Source organism: Clytia hemisphaerica, unplaced genomic scaffold, assembly GCF_902728285.1.
Source record: "Clytia hemisphaerica strain Z4C2 unplaced genomic scaffold, Clytia hemisphaerica genome assembly, whole genome shotgun sequence".
NCBI lineage: Eukaryota > Metazoa > Cnidaria > Hydrozoa > Leptothecata > Clytiidae > Clytia > Clytia hemisphaerica.
Genome location: NW_027103852.1, coordinates 730,711 through 755,054, shown reverse-complemented (window position 1 = coordinate 755,054; position 24,344 = coordinate 730,711). Strand labels below are relative to the sequence as shown.

Here is a 24,344-nt window from a genome sequence, read left to right as displayed (position 1 = left end):
TTAGAGGAGGTTGCGGATCATGTCTGATTTGCTTTTTCAGAAAAATTGTGAGAAATGAAAGGCGGAACGATTATGTCAGTAGGGAACTTTGCGAAAGCTTGCTACTTCTACTAGATTTTCCTTGCAATTGTACCTAACTGACGTACGGGTCAGATCAGTGAGGACAATTTTTCAGTCCCTTTTGATAACATTTCCATACTTTATGATGAAGACAAAAGACCCCGAGATACCAGGCTCTTTTAAACCACAAACGAGAAATCTTTTTTAACGTTTTATACTCCTTCTCTATCATAAAAAATATCTCCAGATTATCTTTCAAGGATGAAGAGTGAATCGTCCCTATTTTTCATTTTCAAAAATGAACAGCATAAGTTTAAAGAAACAATTTTATTATGAAGCAAAATGGAACACACTCATTGGATTTTAAATTTAGCATGAGTTGTTGCGATAAACAGACTGTACCTTTAAAAGGTTGGTGAGTTCAGTCAAAACACAGATTTGATCTGCAGCGTCACGCTTCACCTTTTGTCTTAATAGATGAGTCAAATTGAAACAACTATCGCAAAACAAACTCTCTGGTTGTTTTTCTTAACTTCAGAAAAAGTAAATACCCTATTATAGCACACAAATTGAGTGTTTTATTCCCTAGGAATAGGGCCCATAGAAATTCTTCAAACGGAGAAAAGTTTCATTCCATTTGGGATAAAAAATGCTAGGCGATTTTATTCATTCATGCCAGCTGTAATTCTAAAATATTAAACGACTTACCCTTTTTTGCAAGACTTCATCGTTCCTGACACACACAGCAAACAAGCCAAGAATGAATCACTATTATTGGAAGTAAATATTCTAACTTCTTATTATCGCAAACTGTACTGTAGTGTCAAGTGTAAATAAGTTAATCGAATCTAAAACATTTCCTATCCAACTCCTATCCTCCAGGTCCAAAGCAAATTTTGAGTATTTGGATCGAGTGAAACATTTGCATCAGGGCTATGGGTGTCATTAGAAGTATTCACCCTCATCAAAGATCAGAAAGATTTAGACTTTCTCAAAGTCTTTGCCTTAATTTATTCTCCAAACACGTCTCCAAACCACAACAAAATATCCAGCTAAATATTTTTGTCTAGCACTAGCAGCACAGCAGAACTTCTGAATTTCAGCAACATGACTGCACTCGAAAAAAAACAGCTTTACAGTAGCTATTCTTCTATTGATAGATCCCATATTTCGGATTAGCCAGGATAGATATATAACAAGAAAACTTTTTAATCAGTTCACTTTATTTTTTTCACTCGAAATTCTTTTTGTTTTGATTCGATTTTTGTGTTATTTTTCTTTCTTGAGTGACGTAATTGTGTTCTGCATTTTAAAAACAAAATTCGATTGACAATTTTCGAACGTTTTGCAATGCAGCGCCTTCCGATTGGAAAACCCAACCTTGTCCTCAGAGGTTAATATTTTCTCTTTGAAAACTTGACCTCTGATACTCAGGGTAGATTATGTGGTGTGTTTGGGGCATCAAGGCTCTTACGACCCTTTCTCTATAGCGGCTTTATTAGAGGGATTTTTAGAGTGTCTCTTATTTTGCTAGCAACTTGCGAATTGAGGTGAAGTCTGGATCGCTTCGCAACCCTTATACAATACGGCTAGTTGTGCATTTGGGCTTCCATAATTTCGCGCATTAATTTTGTTTTCCCGCGTAAAATATTCCCGCATTATTACCGGTCCGCTTTTTGAAAGATATCGGAAATCTTCGAATCAATGCAATTTGTATTTACCCGAACGAAGGGAACAAATATAACAACTGAGCAAGTATATGTTCTGTGAATTACTCCATAATGGCGAAAAGGCAGTGGCCAAATTGTAAACATTGAAAATTTTCATGATATTTTTGGAAAATACCAAGTGCAAAGAGAAAATTTGATTCTTTTGTAATTACATGGAAAAGAATACAGATTTTTAATGAATGATATATAATGTAATGGCTGACAAAGAAAATGATGAGATTATCACCATTGAAGCAGTGTGTGAGTTTTTGCAGAAACGCAATGGAAAAGCACGACAAGCTGAACTTGTGAATCATTTCAGAAAACAATTAAATAGTCCTAACACAAAAGGTAAAGCTACTGCAGTCATTTAAAAATTAAACTTCCATGAAATTAACAATCTTCTTTTCTTTATAAAACGCAGTTATAGAAAAGGCGGTTAGGGAAAGTGAGTTTTCAGACGACCCTCGACATGGCCCGAGAATTCTCGGGTCAAAACTTTTATTGGAATTCGCGTAAAGCCCGAGTATGGCCCGAGCTGGCCCGAGAATTCGGGCCGTGTTCGGGCCACACGCGGGCCACACTCGGGCCAATTTTTGAAAACATGATTTAAACAGGCGTGTAATTTCAGGACTGAATTTTTTTAACATTTTCTTTGAGAAAAACTTGGTTTCTCTTAATTATATTAAATATATGAATGTTGTAAATTCATATAAATATTAAATGTCTTATTTGGTATGAAAACATAGTTATAAATATACTTAGGGTGGAAATATTTGCTAGTAGACTGGTCCTGGTTTTAAACTGGAGCGTGTCCACGGGAAGCTCGTAAAATTTTGTTGAGTGATATAAACAAAACAGAATCTTATTTTGTACTATTTTGTTTGACTGGACATGCTGAATCAATTTAACATTTAACATGGCCCGAACATGGCCCGAATGACTCGGGTCATGTTCGGGCCAAAAGAATTGATAGGGACTCTCGGCCCGAACATGGCCCGAAGAGGCCCGAGAATTCTCGGGCCATGTCGAGGGTCGTGTTTTCAGCTTCTAACTTTTGATAGCGATCTTATTTTTAGCAAAAGATTTTCAGGGTGGTATAAATCTTTATAAAGTTTTATTAAAAAGGGCGATCGATTGGGCATAAACTTATTAATTTTGGTCGCCTTAATCTTGTCAAAATCATTTTCGGAACAGTTCGGAAGAAAAGATAGGGTGGACAGGCCAAAATTTTCCCCTCAATTTTAAGAAACCAAACTAATTTTATTTGAAAGTCCTTACCTTTGTGAGAAAAATGAGGGGTCATTTATTAGAATTGGTTAAGTATTCCTAAAGTTATTCCATTTTCAAACCACAAAAAAATCACCTTTTCAAAGAATCGCCTCCTTACACCACGCCAGCAAGAAATAATTTTCGGAAGCACCAAAATCGCGCCAAAAATGGCGGATGAAATCTAGCCTTCCGCGTGGCGGGGCGTGAGGAGTTTTGCTGGCGCGGTCTGAAAATCGGCCCGATGACTGTTGGACTTTAGCCTATCGCTATTGAGCTGGAAATGATAGCTAAAAACAAATTTTACCAATGAAAAGCTGAAACCCTTAGCTTTCCAATGATATATGGTAGCCCTAATAAATATTTCAGGAAAGTGCCGAAAAATCGAAATTTCTTCTTTTTTCTCGATTTAAAGACGGCCCGTAGATTATCGAAAAGGCTACCACGTGATAAACTAAAGTACTATCTTTCCCGCGTTTTATTAAAAAAAAACGCGAGTCTATAACTAATCCAGCTCAATAGCGATAGCCATTTGAAAAATGGTGGTCAAGGTCGACGGTGGTGCCACGAATTCCGAGTCACCATTTTTTCACCTTGATGTCTAATAAATGGTATATCTTTTTATTGAAGGTAGGTAATGGGATGGGGTTTTTTTCTTTGTTTTCTCTGATAAATTCTGAGTATTTAAAAATAAATAATGAACAAGTTTGGAGTTGTTTAGGATGAGTTATGATGGATGGAATGTTCTAATTTTGATTTTCGACTTTTTCCACGCAAAAAATCCCGACGAGTGCGCACCCTAGAAAAGATGGCGAACGTTGGCGGTGGTCGTCAATCTCGTTTGGTGAGCTAAAAATCGCGCGTATCAATTAGGCTGATGGAAATTAATGATATGTTTACCGAAATGACGATTTTCAGAATTCGATGCGGCCAAGTTTTCATTATTCATTATTCATTATTTTCCCATAAACATTTATTTTTACCAGATTTTTCGTTTTTCCTTATAGATACACAACCTCCTCTTGTGTCTCCGGAACTCTCGTGTTTTTATTGATTCTTTTGGTTCCCGTTTGTACGAGCTTAAAGAGATAAATCTTTTTCTTCCCGCTAGAGAATTATATAATGTTATCTCCACAATATGACAAAATTAAATTCACACCGTAAAGACTTCTAGAGGGCCGTTTGGGTTGTTAACAATCTAAAAAAGCCACGGGCCGTTTGTTTTGATATCAACTTCGAAAATTTTTGTTCTCTGCTCAAGTGGGAGGAAAAATAATGACAACTTTTCGAGAAAATGGCAAATAATGACAACTTGATGCGGCAGGTTTTTGAACACGCGGGCGGCTTACGGTAAACATAACATTAAATTCCATCAGCCTTATATTTTAAGGGCTGGAACTTCGAAATTTGAGGATTACGATTTTACCAGCTTTTTAGCGATTTTTGCCTCGCTAACCAAAATCTCGCAACCTCTTTACCTTAAAGGAAGATTGAAGTTTTTCAGCGTTCCGAAAAAAGCGCAAAGCAGAAATTTTTTCATTTTCATAGGATCGATTCTCAACAACAAAATACATCCCTTGGTCTTTGGCTTTGTTTCTGACGTTTTTCCTTCAAAGAATATCGAACACTTTCCTCTTCCCCTTGGGCGCGCGAGAAAAAAATGATTAGCTCGCATTCTCGCGCGGTCGAATAAAGATGAGGCGGCAATCTTGCACTGAGGGTGCTACTTAGTTTCCGCCCTATTTTGCACCCACGATAGAATGGTTCAAATACGGGGGTATTCCAAATGGTAAACAATGTCGTTCTGTAAGTGTTTATTTTCTGAGAGATACAAATATTATATTGAATATTATTAACTTATTTATTTAAGTATTTTTGAGCCCAAATTTAAATATCTGGTTAAATAAAAAATAAATGATAGCAGTTCTGTTTTTCCACAAACCCCCGGGAAAAGTTGTTTTGCCGACTTAGCTATTTTACAATTTTTGGAAAAGAACTCCCATAGGAATTCCGGTACACAACCAGATTGGTTCATTTCCGACCGGCTTCAAGAAAGTCGGATAATTTTAAAAGTTTCTGAGTAAATGTGTGCAATTTATCAATGTTGATGGCTTGTTGATTCTTTAAAGAAAAAAAGATAACAGGTATAGCTTGTTCTAATCCTGGAATATCGAGGTTCCAGCTACACTGTACAAGATTCTATAAGAACTGAGTGATAAAGATTTCTTTAAAAAAATATCAACTGTGTATATATACATAAAAAAGATCTACGAGAGTGAGCAGTTTGGCGGATTTATAACAAAAGTGAGTAATCTCTAAAATTGATTCATGTGCGCAATTTGGTAAAAAATTCCGCTCGCGTTTGGGCGTGTTAAGTTAATTATATGCGTTTTTGTCAATCTCCTGCTTTTTTCTTCCTGGAAAAGCCTGAATTTATATCGAAATCTGCAACAAAAAAGAAAGTGGTCTTTCCACTGATTACTTCCCTGGCTCCCTGCCTTGAACTACACAGGCTGCTGTAAAAAGCCACCCTTAAAAACATTGAAAAGAAGAACTTTAAAATCTGAAATATTTTAATTTTGAAGAATTGGTGAGAAAAAGTGAAATATGGAAAAGTTTCATTTTTTATTAGTTTATGCGAAATAAGGGTTTTGGAAAATTTTATATGTTTGTTTTTTTGTACAGATCAAAACACCTGTTTGATTATGGGCACGCACCCTGTTGCTAAGAAGTTGGCTTGAAATCGAAAACAAAAGTAATTTCGTTAATCCCGTAATCTTGATCTTATTTTGAAAGTTTGTGTGTGTATTCTGTTTTTTCAGATTTTTTTAATGGCTTTAGTTTAGAATAGAATACCTTGTGTCTTTAAGAACAGATTTCTAAAAGGCTTTTGTTTGCTTGTATATAAGTATTCTTTTTGAATTATGAAATTTTATTTTTTTATTGTTCTAAAGAGTACTAGTATTTCTTTCTTGTAAGATGCTTTGTTGGCTTTATAATCTTTGTGTAAACTTGCATGCTTTGCATATTTATATTCCAACTTAATTTAACCACAGCACAGATTTTTTGTTTAAATGTATTTTGCATATGATTCAAGATGGCAGATGGAAAGGCAAAAAGGTCTATGACTTGATCTACCACTTCCATCCCTAGGTTTACAGAAAGGCACCGATTTCTTTGAAGATCACCTTGTGCTTGAATAACATTTACGGCTAACAGTTTATGTTTATACTAAAATTTAAGCTTAAGGGATTAAGGGATGTGTGGGCCGATTTTACTTTCATTTTCAGTGGTTTCAGTTTAGATTTCAAGCAAAAATGTTAGCAACAGGGTGCTCGTCCCATAGTTACAGGGGTTCGTGCAAAAAATCAAACATAGGAAGTTTTCCAAATCCCCCATTTCGATTAAACCAATAAAATTAAAACTTCCACTTGTTTGCATCAATTCTTCAAAATGAAAATATTTATGATACAGTAGTAAATTCTTCTTCTTTCTTCTATTTGAGGGTTCTTTTTTGGTAAAGTAACTCTCGCATCAAATTCCCTTTCTTCAGACAATTGAAGATGAGAAAAAGCCTACACTTTAAAGGCTCACTAAATTACCAGGAAACTAAAAAAGTACCCCCCTAGAAAATATGCCAAATATTTAGTTATCCCATCACCTCAATATTGATTGTTTTGGCCAATCATGAAAGGGCTGTGCAGTTGTTTAAAAAGCAACATCTAAATTAAATGAAAGTTACAGCGCTTTCATCCAATCAGAAAGGATTTTTGACAGTCTGATCCTAGCATCAAATTCTTGGTTAGGTCTGAGAATTTAAAGATAATAAAAAGTCAAACCCTTAGAATTACTGATTGAAAGAAATAGATGATGTTAAGGGATGGCAACATTTATACGTCCGTCTGTCATGCAAGGTGCTGAAAACCATTGATGTCAAATAGTAGGGCCAGTGTTCAACCCTCCTCATACGCTACAAAATCATTAGTCGAGATTTGAAAAGACTTTATGATAGAGCGCCTTACTGAAGCACTCAAGACATTGAGCATTCCCAAATCATCTCATGCAACTTTTGAATACCTGGTCATAATATTGACATTTATAAAATCACAATCACATTTTAGGTAATCAAAACCTCCAGCATCGAAATAATGATAAGAAAATAAAGACCTTTTTGTATTTCCATCTACTATCTTGATTTGTATACACAAAATAACACAAAATTTGTGGTCAGATTTAGTTTGAAAATATGCAAAACATAACTGCAAGACCCACCTCTAAATCTAGATCCTTAGCTGTTAAATTGAGATTTAACCGCATTTAGTTCTTCCCTAGTTTAAATCAGATAAATGAGGAAGAAATTCTATGCCTTTACAATAATATAATTCAGTCCCAGCTTGGCTTACAAAAAAGAAGTGTCAGTACTCTCGGGTACCTAATAGCCGTCCCCTCCCGCTAATTAATTTTTCGAAAATTTTCCACCCAGGACATTCTTATTCCAACCCCCCCCCCCTGCTTATTAATTTTTGGGAAAATGTTTTTGAAAGTTCCCTCTTTTGTCCTAATTCTGCTGTATTAGCCTCCTTTTCAAAAATTTTCCACCCAGGACATTTTTATTCCAACCCCCCCCCCCGCTTATTAAGTTTTGAGATTTTTTCCAACCCCCCGCTTATTCCAAACCCCCCGGCTATTAGGTACCAAAGAGTATTCATTTTAATATAACATGTAAAAAGCAACAATTCTGCTGGGCAAATGGTGTATTAAACTTGCTGAAGTGTTTTTTTTTCTAACGAAGTAAAAAAAATAAAAAAGATATTGATTTCAAGGAGATGAGTTCATTGTCTGGTACTGAATTTTGTATTCTTAAATAACTTCATTGTAAAAAAATAAAGTAATAAATCTAAAAAACAAATGCATTTTACTTTATAGTGCGGGCAAGGCAAGAGTTCAGGGACATTTTGCAACTAGTCACTGCAACCAAAACAGAAAATGTAAGTAAAAATATGGAATAATTTTTACATTTTACACCAACTTGATTTTGACATTAGCTGTTTCTTGTTGTAGATTTTATCCAGATTTAATGCACGTTCTTTTATTTTTAGCCACCAAAGTAAAGGAGTCCACAAAAATAATTTAAAGCTCTGTTAAGTCTTCAAGCTTGATATTTTCACTATTTAGGGTGAGAAATATGTTGTCTTGGTTATGACTGCCAACACAACTTCAACATCCAATTCAGTTATTACGAGGAAATCCCAACGTCCATTATCCATACGAAAAGAAATTGGTCGATCACGTTGTGAAAATTTACTCTTACCTCTAACACCACGTTCTATAGAGTACAGTGATGATGAAACTGATGGAAGTATTCATTCAGTGGCTGACTCTGGCATGGGTTCTGAAACTTCAGTGAGTTATCTGAAATCAAGAATTACGAAAGTTGAAATTACCAACATTTTTGAGGACTGATAGTTTTAATTATTATTTGTTTCTTAAAAAAGTATTCCCAGAAGCTCCTCCGTCCAACTAAAATTAAGAGGGGTGAATTTGTTGACATTTACATAATGCTTTGAGCTAGGAAAACATTTCGGTCAAATTCAGAAATAAGTAAAAGTAAATCTCTTGAAACACTGGATTGTCCATGGTTCTGGGACAATTTAAATTTACTTCTGAAAAGCTCAACCAAGGGAATTATATTTTGGTGAACGTAATTATTACTTTTTTAGTCCATACGATCAGTTGCTTCATTACGTCAAGAAATGAGTAGAAGATTACCGGGATCTCTAAGTATGGATTCTATTGACACACTGGTATGTTTGACAAAATATTTTAAAACCCAATCACCTCTCACTCCTCAATTATCTCTTTTTTAGATATTTTTAGATACATCTTAGCCTATGTCTGGTGTTCAGTTAATGTCCTATACAAATATTTGAATCATTTTATTCAAATGTATTTTTGATGTTATGATTTATTTGCTCAAAAAGTTTTTATTCCATTCTTTGAAAATCTGAAAAGTAAATAGCAATAGCCTGATAGGATTTTTTTGAAACTTCTCTGCAAAACATTTGTCACAAAATACTTATAACTTGTCTTGATTGTAAAAATCTGGTAGCCCAAAAATAAAAGCCATACCCAGCATCAAAATCCAGGTATTGCCACAGAGCTTATGTTTGTGTCAGAACTTTGAAAATAGACCTTCTTTGTGCAGATCTATGAACATTGATTTTTATTAAAATATGTTTTTTCAACTTATAATTTCTTTTTATACTTTCAGATGGATGGGACAGAAGATGACTTGGAAGGTTTGCTTTGATTTTTATCTTAATAAGAGTACAGTACTAGTCAAGACTACTAAAAATGCATTCAATTTTTTGTTGTACTTCAAATAGTGAAAAAATAAAAAATATCTGAGGAAATGAGTTGAGGCATGAAACGTGTCTTGGAGATTCCCAAATCAAAGGTTATGAGGGAAAATCTTTGGCAAATGTTAAAACTGTTGTAAGAAGGGCAGTCAAAAACTCTTTGCAAAATTAATTAAAAATGTTTTTACAAAGTAAAGAATCATCACTTACAGTAGATTTTTTCCATTATTTGAAAATCCTTCAATTTCATAAAGTTCGTTCAGACTGCCATTGTTCAATACATGTTCAAGTTTAAGCCGTTTTTACAGACAAATTATTCCTTTCTTAACACAATTTATTCAATCTATTTCAACTAAACAACACCCATCTTCTCAAACTAACCAACATTTTTCTGATTTTTCTCTTCAGAGGATCTTGGTCTCACAGAAACCAGTGAGGTAAGATTTGTTTATCTATTCGATTGCATCTTTGAGATCGTGATGTTTATTTTTATTCACTAAAATAAACAAATGTTATTCATGACAATGGACTAAAACGTCAAAAAAGGTCTTTTAAGAGCCAAAAAAACACAATCTTGAAATCACTATAAGTCTGAATATTTTCTCAAACGCTTTGAGAGAGTGTTTTTTAAATATCGAATTGAAAAGTTTTCACACTTTTATAAAATAATCAATACCTAACAAAAGAGAATATTGCTGGGTTGGAATTGAAAAATGTTTTACCGTAAAGACACATATAAATATAGAGGCTTGGCTCACAGAGGAGAAGCACCACCTCAGGTAAAATGTAACATTTCATAGCAATTTCATAGACCTCCTGAAAAACTATCTGAAAAGTTATTTCCTTTAAAATACTTTAAAAATACGCTAATTGCTCATAAGGTACAAGTGTTTGGGTAGGTTTGGGTTTGGGTGTTTTTTAAATTTAGTTAAGGCTTTGGTTTTAGTCAAAATTTGAATGGAATTGAGATTATGAATTTAAGCTATAACGAGGCTAGTGATAGAGTAAAGAATAATTGAGACCATGATTATATATCTCGTTTTGAAGAAAAAATTGAAAAAAGAAATATCTTTTTATTATAAGAATAATTAGCTCAATAAAAATCAAGTCCTGATATAGTAAACAATAAATGAGATCTCGTTAAATTTGAAGAAAGAAATTTATCTCTAATTCGAGGTCAATTAGCTTGATAAACATTAAAAGTCCTGTTATGTAACGAGATTAGCAAGTGAATTGATTATTTATCATTGTCATAATCAACAACATTATCCAGATCTGGATTCAATGCCCAGCTGAGCTTCCATCATAGCTTTTATCTACTAAACTTTCATTAAATTTGTTTTCATGAAAATTTGGGATGAGCTGGAGTTTTTACAAGATACTTCACTAATTGGTCATTTAAAGCGATAGAGATGACGCGTTCTTTAGAAAAAGTAACAAAATAGTTTTATTACTGGTTAACGACCAACCAAATCAAATAAGAGCTTGTAAAAACTCCAGCTTGTCCCAAAAATTTCAACTTGATAATAATGATGGTGTCGTTTATAACTTACTTCTTTAGTTCCTTGCTTTGTTTGATGAATCTGGGCTTGCCTTACTAAGTTTTGTAAACTACAACCTGTTTAAGAATTGTAAATTTATGATTGACGAATGGCTTTATGACTTCAAATTATCAGAAAACTTCATAAAGAAAAGTAATTATGCCACATTCTCCTGCAATAAAAAATTGTTCAACAGTTCCTCCAACTAATTACAATTCTAAGATAACACTGTGTCTATGTGTCAACCTCTCACAATATAAAAACCAATACAAATGAATGATAACTTGATGACAAAATCTGTTATATCCTTCCTTAATCCCTCTCTATATTATCAAAACAAATCCAATATTTTAAATAGACAGATTTTCTATACACTCTCTCCTTTAAAATGTGATAAGATAAATCAAAATAGAAATTTCAACCTCATCAAAATGTATTTTTTGATTAACTTAAAGTTTTTGTTGCCAATCATTTTTAATTAATTTTTTTAGCATCAAGTTCGAATATCAAAATGTCTCTCTTGGTGTTCGAGTCATAGAGGTTTTATATCTTTGATAATATTTATGCTAATTCCTCAAAAAGGGTCTTATATCCCTAGAGCCCTAAAATAGCTTAAAAATAATAGATAAAATATTAATCAAATTCATCTGGAACACTGTCCTATACCTTCCTCTGATCACAATACCATCATCATAGTCATTAATAAGAAAACAGGCATTCAAATTGATACCAAACCGTAGAAAAATGTTAGCCTGAGGAAACCGTTTTGAATCAAATGTTTTCTGTTCCCAATTATGATCAAACAGGAAGTTCTCTATAAAATGTTGTCAACGCAACAATGATATGTCAAGTAATTGATTCCTTTATTTCTTAATACGGTATATTAAAATGAACATCCTCAACTAGAATCTTTAATGAGCTTATTAACAAGAAAATAATTGTTTGATATAATACTGTAGAAAAAAAAGTCAGCTTTGTACTGTATTACTTTATATATGTGTACACTTTGTTCAAAGAAAGTCTGTCAACTTTTAAGTCGTTCTGTTTTTATGAACCTTCTTTGTGTGCTAGTGCTAATTGCGAACTTAATGTGAACATTTAGATTAACTTATTTATATACTATATCTGGCTATATATCTCCGTTTCTAAGTGGTTATTTCTTATGTTTTTATGACTATTTTATGGATTTCAATCACTTGTTGTCTTGTTGTTTTGGACACACTGGTCCTTCTACACTCATTCTAAACCTGCTGAATTTTGTACTAACATTCTAATTGGACGTCGTTTGAAGCGAACATCATTCTATCAACCAATATTATACAAAAAGATTACTCTCTGTATCGTTTTAAAAAGTTATAAAAAGGAAAACAAAATTGATTCTTAAATGGATGAATGAATCAAAAAAAAGAACAGTTACAGTAGTACCAACTGAGATGCATGTTTCCTTGTGTTGACTTCTTCTAATATACTCACTGCTGTAAACGGAAATCAAAAAAAACTGAAATCTATTTTAACTTTGTTGTACATCGATCTCTCATTTTGTCATCCGGTTTTCGATTCGATTTGACCAGTATGGAAACTTTAACTCAGCAATCACCCACACATCAAAATCATCACCATGAAACACAGCTCGTTGTAAGAAAAGTTTTTCTTATTTATTTTTCATTCGTTCGTTAAGATAATCCTAACTAGTAGATGTCAAATTTTAACTGACTGTGTACTGTGTTTTGGTTATGAGTTATCAATTAAGCTGATCACTAGAACATCCTTTAAGAGAGTGATTAGTCTGTCGAATTTAAAAATTTTACTGGCTATGTAAAAATCAAGGATCTTCTAGATTGGATAACCATCTTATTCGATTAAAAACGCTAGATACACTTGAACAACTTTGTTTGCTATTTGCTGGAAATGTGGGTAAGTGTACTTTAATCTTAAAACCTAATTTCAGTGAAATTTAAATGTTTGGGTCTTCTAGATTGGATAACTGTCATTTAACACTCTTTAATAAAACGTTAGATACACTAAAACAATTTTAAAGTGGACTTATGGGCAAGTGTACTTAAATCTTAAAACCTAATTTCGGTGAAATTTAAAATGTTTGTTAAAAAAGTCATTATAGTATTAAATTACAAGATTGATATGCGATGCATATGATTGCCAATCTCTGGTTTGATAAAAAATTTTAAGTAATAATTCACTAAATAATTAAGCTGACTAGTCTCTCAAGATTTATACTTTGAAAAATAATTGAAAAGTTACTTCCTTCTGTGTAGTCAAATGTTATTTTGACAAAATATTATTTGTACCAACATTGGAAAGATTGATTTTGTATTTAACATTGACCTTTAATATCTAATGTGCCTAGAAGTTGATACTTCTTTCGATGTACTTTTCCATGTCTCTCCTATATGACTCTTTGTGGCTGGATTTTTTTTGAAGGAAATGAGGACTGAGGTTGGTACTTTATTTAATGTTTTGTTTTACATATACATATAAAAAGTGCTCTTTTATAAACTTGCTATTTACTTTTCATACGTTGTTACCTAACCTACTGAGTTCTTACTGGAAAAATTTAGTTACACTTTCCTTCTATTATTACACTTTGTAGCGTGGCGTTGTTTTCCAAAAGGTACTTTCCATACACAGTCAGAATCTGACTGTTTCTAGAAAAATAATTTACATAAAAATTCCAACTAAACCTTATTTATACACTTTAAATTACCAAAGCACAGTTTCTCATTGTAACTTTTTGTTGAGATTTGAGATTTTTTTCTACTGTCCAAGAAGATATCTCGCCTCTTCTTGAATTTATGGTTTTCTATGCTCTCTTTCTACTGTTCTGTTAGACCTATTTTTAACGAGCTATGAAATATTTCTTGTAATCTTGTGTGAAATGAAACACGTTGCTCTAAAAGTTCATCATCAAAGTTCTCATCTCCCCGAATACACACGTTTTTTATAAGGACATCCAAAATTTCTGAAGCCTTCAGATGTTCTTAATTTTTTGAGTTTTAAGTCTAAAAATGGTCTGAACATGTTCTTATTTTCGCCATTTTGTGAATAATTTCGTCCATTTTCCTAAGGAATCGGTTGTTTAGAGTCAAGAAAGCCTTGAAATGTTCTTAACTTGTTCTTAATATTTTTGCCATCAGAGGCTCTTGTTCTCATATAGTTTGTTCTTATAAAAAACGTGTAACAAAAGTTCAATTACTACTTTGGTGTAGAAATAGTTTTATTTTCATAAGTCTAGCAAGTTTGAAATAAAGTGAGAATATTGTTCAAGTGGAAATATCGAATTTATTGTAGCTTAGCTTAGCTCTGATTAAGTTTATACTATTTTTAAGCACTTTGAACTTTAGCTTTATTAAGCTACTTAAAATTAGGGAACTAGTTATTGAAATAAATCAGAAACAGTATTTTTTTCAGAGACATAGTAAATTTGTTGTCGTTTCTTTTGTTGGTGGTAATGTATTATAATAAAGCTTATATCTTTTAAAGAGGGTACTGATTGGTTTATTAGACGAGCAACCATAGTTCGTCTTTCTTAATGACACTTCCTGAACAAATGGAGAAGGGGGGATCAGAAATTTTTATGAAAAAGGGAGATAGCAAGGAAAGGGGGGGGGTCATTTAAGATAGGGGGCGGTCAGACCCCTTTCCGCACTATGAGAAACTGCCAAAACAAACAATAGTGCCTATGAAAACAGAATATTACTACCAAGAATCGAAAGATATCCCAATGGATACCCTGTTCTCATTTAGTATCATTTTCAGACATTATTGGACAAACAAAAATAAAAAAACTTACAGTAATAAGAATATGAATGCTAGAGTAGAATTTCATACATATAAAATAGATAACATTAGTCGTGTGTGCAAAGATGTGTTGTGAGCTAGAAAGATTTTTGATGACCTAACTTGATATTTGAGTAGATTCGTCTTTTCCTGACTAATTCGCGTGCGTCTTTTATATACTTTATCGAATTTTTCTACATCTCCCGTACAGAGATATCGGTTAATAAAAAAATTGTGTAAGAATTTTAATGGATTTTTATTCTCTTTGACTTTACGCTCTATGTTGTTCCAATATGTTATCAAATTTTTCAATCTTATAGAAAACGTAGCATGATTGAGTTGATGTTATGAGGTTATGATGACCAGAATTATAATATTTCGTCAGTTTGGATAATGTGAACGTTGTTTGAGAGCGAGCAGTAATACAATTTTGTTGTAGAAGTTTCTTAACTGATGACCAAAATAATAGAATGATATTCACATCACAAAGTTGACTGCTTTTAATTCTGTTACTTTAATAGGTTTCCTAAATTTCTTTTACTATCTTAAATATGCAAAACTTTTTGGTCAAAATAATACAAAAGCTTCTGGTCTCAAGAAAATATACTTTACCATCTATTTGAAGGAGCTCTAAGTCCCAACAAAAAAGTGTATTATAATCATTTTAACCTCTATTAGTGATGTATCGCAGAGCTGCTGCTTCTAATTTTATTTCCCACGTCCCAGTACTTCACCAAACATTATAACTTTTAAAAATTATGATAGTCAAAAATTTGGAAATTTTATTTTGTTCTTCGTGTTCTTTGTACTCATTTATTTTTTTCCCTTCGTTATTTTTTCTCATCCAATATTGATTTCGGTATTTGCCAATCTTCATTATTCCCCCTTAATTTCTTCTTTATGTTATAATCTAAGACCTACCACTGGTAGTTCTTATCTTCCTATATTATTCGTAAACAAAGCAATAACCTAACAATACTGTTATCTTTATCCCTCATACAATGCTAAGATTTAAAATTCTTGAAAATTCAGGTATAGATAAAGGGTTAAAAATAGTTGTTGAAAAATCGACTAAGATATTATAGTAACTAGAAACAGAGATAGAAATGAAGATTTTTCTTCACGTTCTGCAAAAAAAGAAATAGGCGAGGTAGGGGTTTCAAGTGATTAAAGAAGAGTATTTTTTCGCTTATTGTTTTTCAACTTGAAATTTTTCCAAAAGAAAATTTGATAGAAACAAGTAGAGTTTAGCAGTATGAAATATTGTTCATGTGAAATTTTTTACGTTTAACGTTGGAGAATTAAAAGTTTGAAATTAAAATTAAAATTTGAAAATCTCACTTGTTCAATTTGGAATAGTGGAGAGCAATAAAAGGTGTGAATAAAGAGCTCAACCATCGGTGAACAGAATGTAGTTTTTACGAGTCAAAAATTTATGATAATAATTCGAATTGGAATAAATTAATGAATAAAGATGACGACCACGAAACGGTACTTACGACGTTTCAGTAGCGTCGATCGTGCGTCCGTTGATCGGGAACAGGTGAGTCCTAAAGGAAAAGATCTCTCTTTCATCAACGGATTAGAATAGGTGGATTAAGAACTCATAGAAAACACTCCTCGTTAGGTTATCAAACTTTTTTACGAGTTTGCTAGCAATTAAAACTTGATAAGTTGTAAAAAAGTTGTAAAAAATCATTACTTTCAACATTTTCATTGGTCATTACGTATCACGTGGTACATTTTAAATAAGAAAATGCACTTTTTTAGCCCTTTCTATCCAATGCAGAAATTAGCCAAATAATTTGAAATTTATTTTCCTAATTCTAAATACAGTCTTCTTTCACCAGTATGCAACCCATTCGTGACCCATCGATAGTTTCTTAGTTATAGACCATACGTTAATTTTCACTTATCTGAAGATTGCCATTGACAAAAGATTAAAAATTTACATTAAAACTGGTCTAGCGTTTGTTGATGCTAAAACTTAAGTGCAGGATTTAAAATATTTGCAAAATCATCAAAATTGATCGAATCATAGGACAAATTCGTTTTCGAAACTGTATAAATTGGAAAATTGTTCTTATAAAAACAATGAAAAAACTAAACGAGGAGTGCGCAGAGTCATTTACAGATTTTTCTTGTAACAATGAGAAGACAATGGATCTCTCTTGGGAGCAACGAGAGAAGTTAATCCACCTATTCTAATCCGTTGCTTTCATGAAAACTGTCTTAAAGAACAGATTGAGAAAACCCATATTTGTGTATTCGTGTGTGTTGCTTAGCAGATCCTGTTGGAGAATAATAGACATTTTGTACATTTCGATGCATTGCTCTTAAAGGGAAAAAAATGATCCCTCAAATTTTAAATTAATGAATTTACTTAAGGGTTTAAAACCTTTCAAAAACTTGAAACTGAAGATGAAAAAAATGGGTTTAAACTAAAATTCATATATTTTTCTGTAATTTTAAACTTTGCCGCATTCAAACTTTTTACTACCTTTCCTATGGGACAAAATTTACAATCCTCTTGGAAGGTTTGCTCTGGGGTTTTCCCGGGGAGGGGTAATTGTTCTTCCTCATGAGCACATTTTAATCTCACATCAAGTTTAAGTTTTATCTCTTTTCCTGTTAACAGATCGTAAAATTTTAAGTCACTTATAAAAGTCTCAATCTTAATTTTTTTTATCAATTTTCAGGTTCTACCGGAGGAGAAAAGTTGGATGTTAGCTGCTGCCCATGGCAACATCAAGAAGCTCGAAAGTCTCCTCAAAGAATACCCTTCCCTGGCGAAGAAGAAGGATTTCGTTATGGGTTACACCGCCCTCCATTGGGCCGCCAAACTAGGGCGTACCGATATTGTGAAATTCATTATGGGTGCAAACGTTGATATTCATTCGAAATCGCATGGTGGTTACACGCCCTTACATATTGCTGCCATGAGTGGGCGGGACCAAGTTATAGTACAGTTGATTGAACTTTATAGTAAGTGTTATTTTACTTTCACTATATGACGTTCGAAATCTGCCCGGGTAGTTTGATTCTTGGCGTTCGATCGGACGTTTACCTTGTAGCATCAAAATAATCACCAATAAATTCCTTCGGTTTGACACTTCTTAGACTATTGTGACCTGTTTCAACAACTCATCTTTTTTCAAATTCTTTTTTACAGACGCAAACATTCACACACGTGACCATAGCGGTAAGAAACCACGGGATGTTGTCAAGGATACCGTAGCTGCTGACGTTCAAAGTAAGTCCGCCATTATGGTGTTCATTTCGAATGTCTCAACAACTTGAAGTAATTCTCTGGTCTTCAGAGGAATACCATAGACTTTTTTTTTTTGCTTATTTATTTATTTTTCCTTTTCTTTTCTTTTCTTTTACATAGTCTAGTACCTCTAGTACCTCTGGCGAAAAAAATCATAGACTATTTTATCGCTCTTTTTATCGAACTCATTACAAGTCAACGATATCAGATTCCTTTTGATCTCCGAGTTATGGATGTTCAATTTAATGAGAGTTCCATTCTTAGACAAATAAGGTATAAGTTAGGTAAGGAGTCCTTCAGTGGTCCCCATTGAGTTTCAAGCCGAAGGCTAGAGGTCAATCTCCTTGGTAGGATTTGAAGCCAACAAATCCTACCAAAGTTGCGCGGCCTTGAGCGACCCGCCAGGTTTTTACACAAATGACAGATTGAAACTAAAATTTACCGCTTAATTTCGAAAAATATATCACTCGAAAACAAAGGAATTGCTAGATTCAATCCGTCATCAAAAATACGGCGCATATTTTAAGGCTTCAATTTTTCTTGCCTGAGAAAGGTTAGAGATTGACCTCTAGCCCTTCGGGCTTGAAACACTCAATGGTGGTCCCACATGCGTTCCAGCTTTCGTTTAGTGTCTAGATGTATGTCGCCTTTTTGGCCCAGCGCTAAGCGAGTGGGCCTTTCATTTGCAACGTTCTGTTCGTTCGTGTGTCCGTCCGTTTTGGTAGAAACGGCGCTTAAAACCAGTATCACACTTTTTGCCGTCTGGATAGGGAAAAGCTTGCTAAAGTCTGATACTGGCTATAAAAGATATATTTTCTGATTCCGCGCTCCTTCAAAACAATTTTCAAAACAAACCAAGATGGCGGTCGAAGCGAGGAGGTTGATTCATACTTTCTTGAACATTTTCTTTGCTTAGTGGTCAAGAGATTTTCAAACCAAAGAAATTTTGTAAAGATTTTCTTTATAAACCTTTTTCAACATTCTTATAGTCTTTGCTCAAGTTTTCATAAATTTTTATGAGTGAAATTCTACCTTAAATCACTTTCATTTTTTTAGTTTCTTGTATTCAAAAAGACTTTATTTTTAGGAAATAATGGCTTCTGATATAGAAATAAATAAACTGAAATGCAGCTCATGTGTAAATTTGAATAAGATTTGAACTTTTTTCTTGATGCTACAGAAGAAAACAGTCACTTCTGGATCTGTCGATGTTAACAACGGTCAGTACAACATACAGTGGTTGGGACGTGGTATGATTTTCAAACTCAACACATAATTATTTCAAGTAAACTAATTCTGGAATTTGGTAATGGAAACTAAAATGGAGCTCATGTGTAAATTGGAACAAGATTGGAACTTTTTCCGAGATGCTACGCGTGCGTGAAAATTATTTTTTCTGGATCTGTCTCGTTTGGCGAAAGGTGCGGTGGCTTGATTTTTCAAACTCGACACAGAATTATTTCAAATAAGCTGATTATGGAATATGTTAATGGAGACTAACAAGATTGAGAATTTTTTCATGATTCTACACATTAAATAAAATGGTCATTTCTGGATCTGTCGCATTAAAACGGTCGGTCGGTTTCAAACTCGACTCACATCGATCACATAATTATTTAAAGTATATAAACTGATTCTGGAATCTGTTACTGGACACTTAAATGCAGCTCATGGGTAAATTTGAACTAGATTGGAACATTTTTCATGGTTGCAATGCATGAACAGTGAAAATGGTCATTTCTGGATCTGTCACATTAATTGTTAACTCGAACATTAACCACATTAATTTTATTAGCCTGGATATGCAGACCGTAAACTATTTCATCGTCTAGATTTTTTAAGATTATTTTTTTGGTTTACGGTCTGGTCCAACTAACATGCCTGCAGGGATATTTCTCCCTGCATATGTGATTGCAGGTGAGTGCACCTTATTCGTTAAAAAGCGCCCACTCACTAAGCAGAATATTTGCGGGATTTTTTTATATTTTTCCAGTTTTTCTATGGGTGCGCATAATTTATGGAAAAAGCTGACCTTGTGAAAAAAGATAAACGAACGAAAATGAAAACACAGGTTCATTTCTAAACAAAATGGCCGCTGGAAAGTAGCCTTTATAAAATGTGGCTGATGTTTTGATGTAGTTTAAAGTAGTTTTGAAAGTTTTTTGAGTTTGTGAAAGAGGTTTTATGGTAAGTTAATTATGTGTGTCTGCCTGGGTTTTCAAAGTTTTGATAGTCTGTCAACAAGGGTTCACTCACAGGCAGTATCAAACAAACTGTACCCGACTTTTTTAGTTACACCAAAACTTTAGAAACTTTGTATTGTTTTTTTTTTCTGAAATTCTGGATACCCAGGCTAGAATTTTATTGGAAAGTTGAATGTAGCTGAAGACATTTTTGCGAGGGGGGGTCCGCTGCTAAGGCCTGGTAAAATATTTTATTGGCCAAAGACTGACGTTACAGGTAAAAATGTAAAGGCAATATTTGGGTAAAAAAATTGACGATTTTTGAAACGATCGTACTCTTGGGTACCTAATAGCTGTCCCCCCCCCCAAATAAATTTTTCGAAAATAATTTTCTACCCAGGACATTCTTATTCCAACCCCCCCCCCCGCTTATTGATCTTTGCGAAAATGTTTTTAATAGTTCCCTCTTTTGTCCTAATTCTGCTGTATTACATGTTTTTTTTATAAGCATAACGTTTATAAGCATACCAAGACCTAAATTTGTCTAAAAAATAAGCATATTACAAGCATATTACTGAGCTTGCTTTTGTGGTGTGTAAGTGAAAATTTTTTTTTCTATTGCAAAACGTAATGACAAATCTTAGTGTCATTACTTATTTCCCTATCCTCATGTATAGCAATGACAGATTTTGGAAAAATTGGAGACTCGAATTTTTCGGAAAAATAAGCATATGATAAACATACTTCAAGCCTGAGTCTAAAATATCTCTAAGCATAACTGAGCTTGTTTCCCAAAAAAACATATGCTTATAAAAAAAACATGTAGCCTCCTTTTCAAAAGTTTTCCACCACAGACATTTTTATTCCAACCCCCCCCCCACTTATTATTAGTTTTGAGATTTTTTCCAACCTCCCCCCCCCCCGCTTGTTCCAAAACCCCCAGCTATTAGGTACCCGAGGAGAGTATTCAACCGGATGAGCCTTATTCGCCTGTGTAGTCCCGGTTGGTAGGGGACCATTCAATACAATTTCAAGCGTTTAACCAATGAGAAGTACCGCGGTTATTTTGAAAATTTTTTTCCTGTCTTCACTTTGATCCATTGTCAACGGGGTCATACATATGCTGCTTTGTACGCTCGATTTCAACACGTTACTTTTCGCTGGGCCTTCACGCCCAACGGGCTTCTTGTCCTATTTTGATAAAAGTGTCGGTTTATATTTTCTTATGAAATTTATGATAATTCTTCCTTTTTTTCGTTTTTCAGGAAAACTGGGACGATCACTTATTCTCGGTATGCGATGATTTTTTCTTTTCCTTTCTTTGCTTTGTTTTTGATCGATTGATTGTTAAGTGAGTTATACATTAAAATGCACATTGGGCTTTACCAGAAACGAAAGCCGTATGTCAAACATCTTTAATGTAGGTCCGACCTTTTGTGAGCTACTTCCTTGAATACAACTGAAAAAAAATGCTTAAAGACTTCCCAAAGTCACCCACGGCACTTGGTGGGAGCAAAAGGTGTGCGTCCAAGGAGGTATACGATTTTATTCCTTTAAAGAAGCTCATGGTTTGACAGGGAAAATCTATATCTTAAATAAAGAAGCCTTCAGGAAGCCTTCTTTTATGCACAGAAAGGATGCTCGAAGTAAACTCCTGTGTCAGAAATTTCCATCTAATTTGTAAAGTCAGACTAATAGTCATCTCCTCTAACCACCCTCATCGTTGTTTTGGTGTATGTCTTTGAATTTATTATTTGATAACGTGACTGAGTAGTTTTTAATGATTTGTATTGTAAAAAACTGAGCTTTAATGTTTGAATGGAAATTGAACGAATAAATAAATTAGTGAATGGATTAAGTAAAGGGTTTCGACCCAGCGTATTTCAATTCAAGCTTTATTTGGCTAGGAAGTAGTTTTTTTTTTCATTGCTTGTTACTAAATTGATATTTTTACAATTTTTAGCTGTATTTCACTTATTTTATCTTATCTAGTTTTGTCAATATTTTTAAGCATGACTTTGTAGCTAGAAGTTTTTACAACACGCACACACATACACGCTTTTTGAATAATTACATCACATACATTTCATCACATCATAACATAACATTTTAATCAATTATGTCAAGATATCTACCAGAAAATCATTACATTAAACCACAGCTATCCTCAAACCCAGCTCCAGTGTTAAAAAGTAAATTAAAGACACTTTAAATTTTTTGCCAAATTGAAAGAACGACGAGCCTAAACCATGATTGACGATTTCTCTGTTTGCAGCGAAGACAAAAAAGGCTGTAACTTTTATAATATAATTGGAATTAAATAGCGGTTTTATTCGAATTCTATCAAAAGTTAATACACTCTTCTCGAGATGCATAAATTTATTGTTGTCCTCGTTTTCAAACAGATTTCATTGCTATGAAATTATACATTTAAACCAATTTAAATTCCCAAAAGGCAAACATTAACTTTAAAACAAAAGTACTTGAAATTCAAAATGTCTCATGAGGTGTAAACGAACACAATTACCATTGTGAATATGTAATTTTATAGCAATGAAATCTGTTTGAAAACGAGAACAACAATAAATTTATGCATCTCGAGAAGAGTGTATTGAAGCCTCTTTTGACTACCCTAAAAATTCTATTGAGACAGACGTTTTCTTTTGGATATCTTGTCAATTAATGTTTACACACACACACACATACCATTACATCTTAACACATTGGGCTTTTCCAGAAAAAAAACGTGCACCCCCTGTTGAGGAGGTCCAACCTTTTGTGACCTACCCCCATGGAATTCCGCTTATTTTTGACGGATTTTCGTGTACCCTTATGGAATTCCACTGCATTTCAAACCTTACGCCCTTGGAACGAAAATGGACCTCCTCAACAGGGGGTGCACGGTTTCTTTCTGGAAAAACCCATTCATAACTCACAATAACCATCACTAATTCACTAATCATTAATTAAAGAAACACACGGAGTTTACTGCACTGACATTTTTTCTATGCATGATAGAAACCCCCCCCCCCCCCCCCGACACCCTTTTATGCCCCTTTTACAACGCACGATAGCCCCTCATCCCCTTGAACAGAAGCCTTCTAATATACAGTGGATTGAAATATTTGTCTTAAAATCTGACTGGTTCAAAACCATTTCGCGACTCTCAGAGTTTCATAGATCGCGCACTTTACATGTATCATATGCTTAAAGGGGGATTTCCATTTTATTTATCTCATGGCTTCAAGAACTCACTTCCAGTAATGGGCGTGATAAGCTTTTGCCTTACCAGAAGATTCTAACATCTAACATTCTTTTTAAAGAGGAAATGGTTTTATCCTCTTTAAAGTAAAATAAACCAGCCGAGGCTGGAAGGTCAGCCAATAGAGATTAGCTAGATAGCTTTAATAAGTGGGTTAACAGATGTAAGAGATGCACTGAAACAGAGCAGACTAAATATGTTGAATAATGTACAAAATGTGAAACATTTGATAACTTGATTTAAAATTATATAAAACAAGCCTGAGAGCTCTCCCCCCCCCCCCCCCCCAAGAGAACTCAAAGTATACTTCTCTTTAGCATTGTCCATATAGTACATACGCAAAGATTTTCCAAATATATGACACCCCCTCCCCCCTTGCACCCAGAGAACAATAGAAATGACTTTGTTTAAACAATAGATGTACGCTTTTGCTGAACCCCCTCTCCCCCCTTCACTGTGTACGTATATACTATATGGATCGCCCCTCCAGTTTAGGTAAATAAATTTTGTAGTTTAGTAACCGTCAAGTTACACAACATGCACACAACCATCTTGAAGACTTTGCTGGTCGCAAATGATAATCGAAAGCAAAACTTAAAATTCATAACTATGCGGGGAAGCTCATTTTTCCTCCGTTTTGCTTTAAACTCGCTTTTGATTGGTCTATGAATTTGGGCGATTGATTTACCGCCTTGGCGGAATAAACACACAACCATAATAAATAAATTCAACAGGGCAGCGGTGTAGCAATTAATTTCAACTGGGAGCTGCTGGGAGTCCTCTCTTCTGTGCCAAGCACTGGCAGTGTTTTTTAAACTTTAAAACAATGTTAAATGAAGACCAGATTGATCTGTTTGTTATGGCTGTGCAAGTTGTGGCGAGAGTGCGCATGTTG

At 33.9% G+C, this 24,344-nt stretch overlaps 2 protein-coding genes and 1 long non-coding RNA gene across 9 annotated transcripts in view; 2 read left to right on the top strand and 1 right to left on the bottom strand.

Moving 5' to 3' along the window:
• The first annotated feature begins 1,834 nt into the window (after nucleotides 1–1,834).
• LOC136807937 (uncharacterized) lies at nucleotides 1,835–10,051 on the top strand. The gene is made up of 6 exons (XM_067064565.1): nucleotides 1,835–2,120; nucleotides 7,965–8,026; nucleotides 8,214–8,441; nucleotides 8,759–8,842; nucleotides 9,310–9,337; nucleotides 9,806–10,051. The coding sequence occupies exons 1-6, from the start codon at nucleotides 1,970–1,972 to the stop codon at nucleotides 9,895–9,897; spliced, it is 645 nt and encodes a 214-aa protein (XP_066920666.1). The 5' UTR covers nucleotides 1,835–1,969; the 3' UTR covers nucleotides 9,898–10,051.
• Nucleotides 7,870–9,811, bottom strand: LOC136807938 (uncharacterized). Its single transcript, XR_010846724.1, has 2 exons — nucleotides 9,608–9,811; nucleotides 7,870–8,450 (listed from the first exon to the last, which is right to left on the bottom strand). It is a non-coding gene; the product is annotated as an uncharacterized lncRNA (long non-coding RNA).
• A 45-nt stretch (nucleotides 10,052–10,096) lies between the features above and the next one.
• The window catches only part of LOC136807936 (ankyrin repeat domain-containing protein SOWAHA-like), a 21,257-nt gene continuing 7,009 nt past the window's right edge, over nucleotides 10,097–24,344 (top strand). For 2 of the 7 annotated variants that reach the window (XM_067064563.1, XM_067064564.1), the window contains exons 1-4: nucleotides 15,925–16,276; nucleotides 17,433–17,718; nucleotides 17,906–17,986; nucleotides 21,453–21,479. In XM_067064563.1, coding sequence (XP_066920664.1) covers nucleotides 16,208–16,276; nucleotides 17,433–17,718; nucleotides 17,906–17,986; nucleotides 21,453–21,479 — 463 coding nt within the window. In that variant the 5' untranslated portion in view covers nucleotides 15,925–16,207. Of the gene's footprint in view, nucleotides 10,177–12,454; nucleotides 12,574–12,829; nucleotides 12,853–15,920; nucleotides 16,277–17,432; nucleotides 17,719–17,905; nucleotides 17,987–21,452; nucleotides 21,480–24,344 lie in introns of those variants that run through there. The other 5 variants (XM_067064559.1, XM_067064560.1, XM_067064562.1 and 2 more) reach the window with 5 other exon arrangements.

What these genes read in the sequence shown, in the direction of transcription:
- LOC136807937 (XM_067064565.1), top strand. Translation starts at nt 1,970, where the DNA reads ATGATATATAATGTAATGGCTGACAAAGAAAATGATGAGATTATCACC. An exon ending in AAATAGTCCTAACACAAAAG is followed by an intron (nt 2,121 to 7,964) that starts GTAAAGCTACTG and finishes TTTACTTTATAG; the next exon opens with TGCGGGCAAGGCAAGAGTTC. An exon ending in GCATGGGTTCTGAAACTTCA is followed by an intron (nt 8,442 to 8,758) that starts GTGAGTTATCTG and finishes TTACTTTTTTAG; the next exon opens with TCCATACGATCAGTTGCTTC.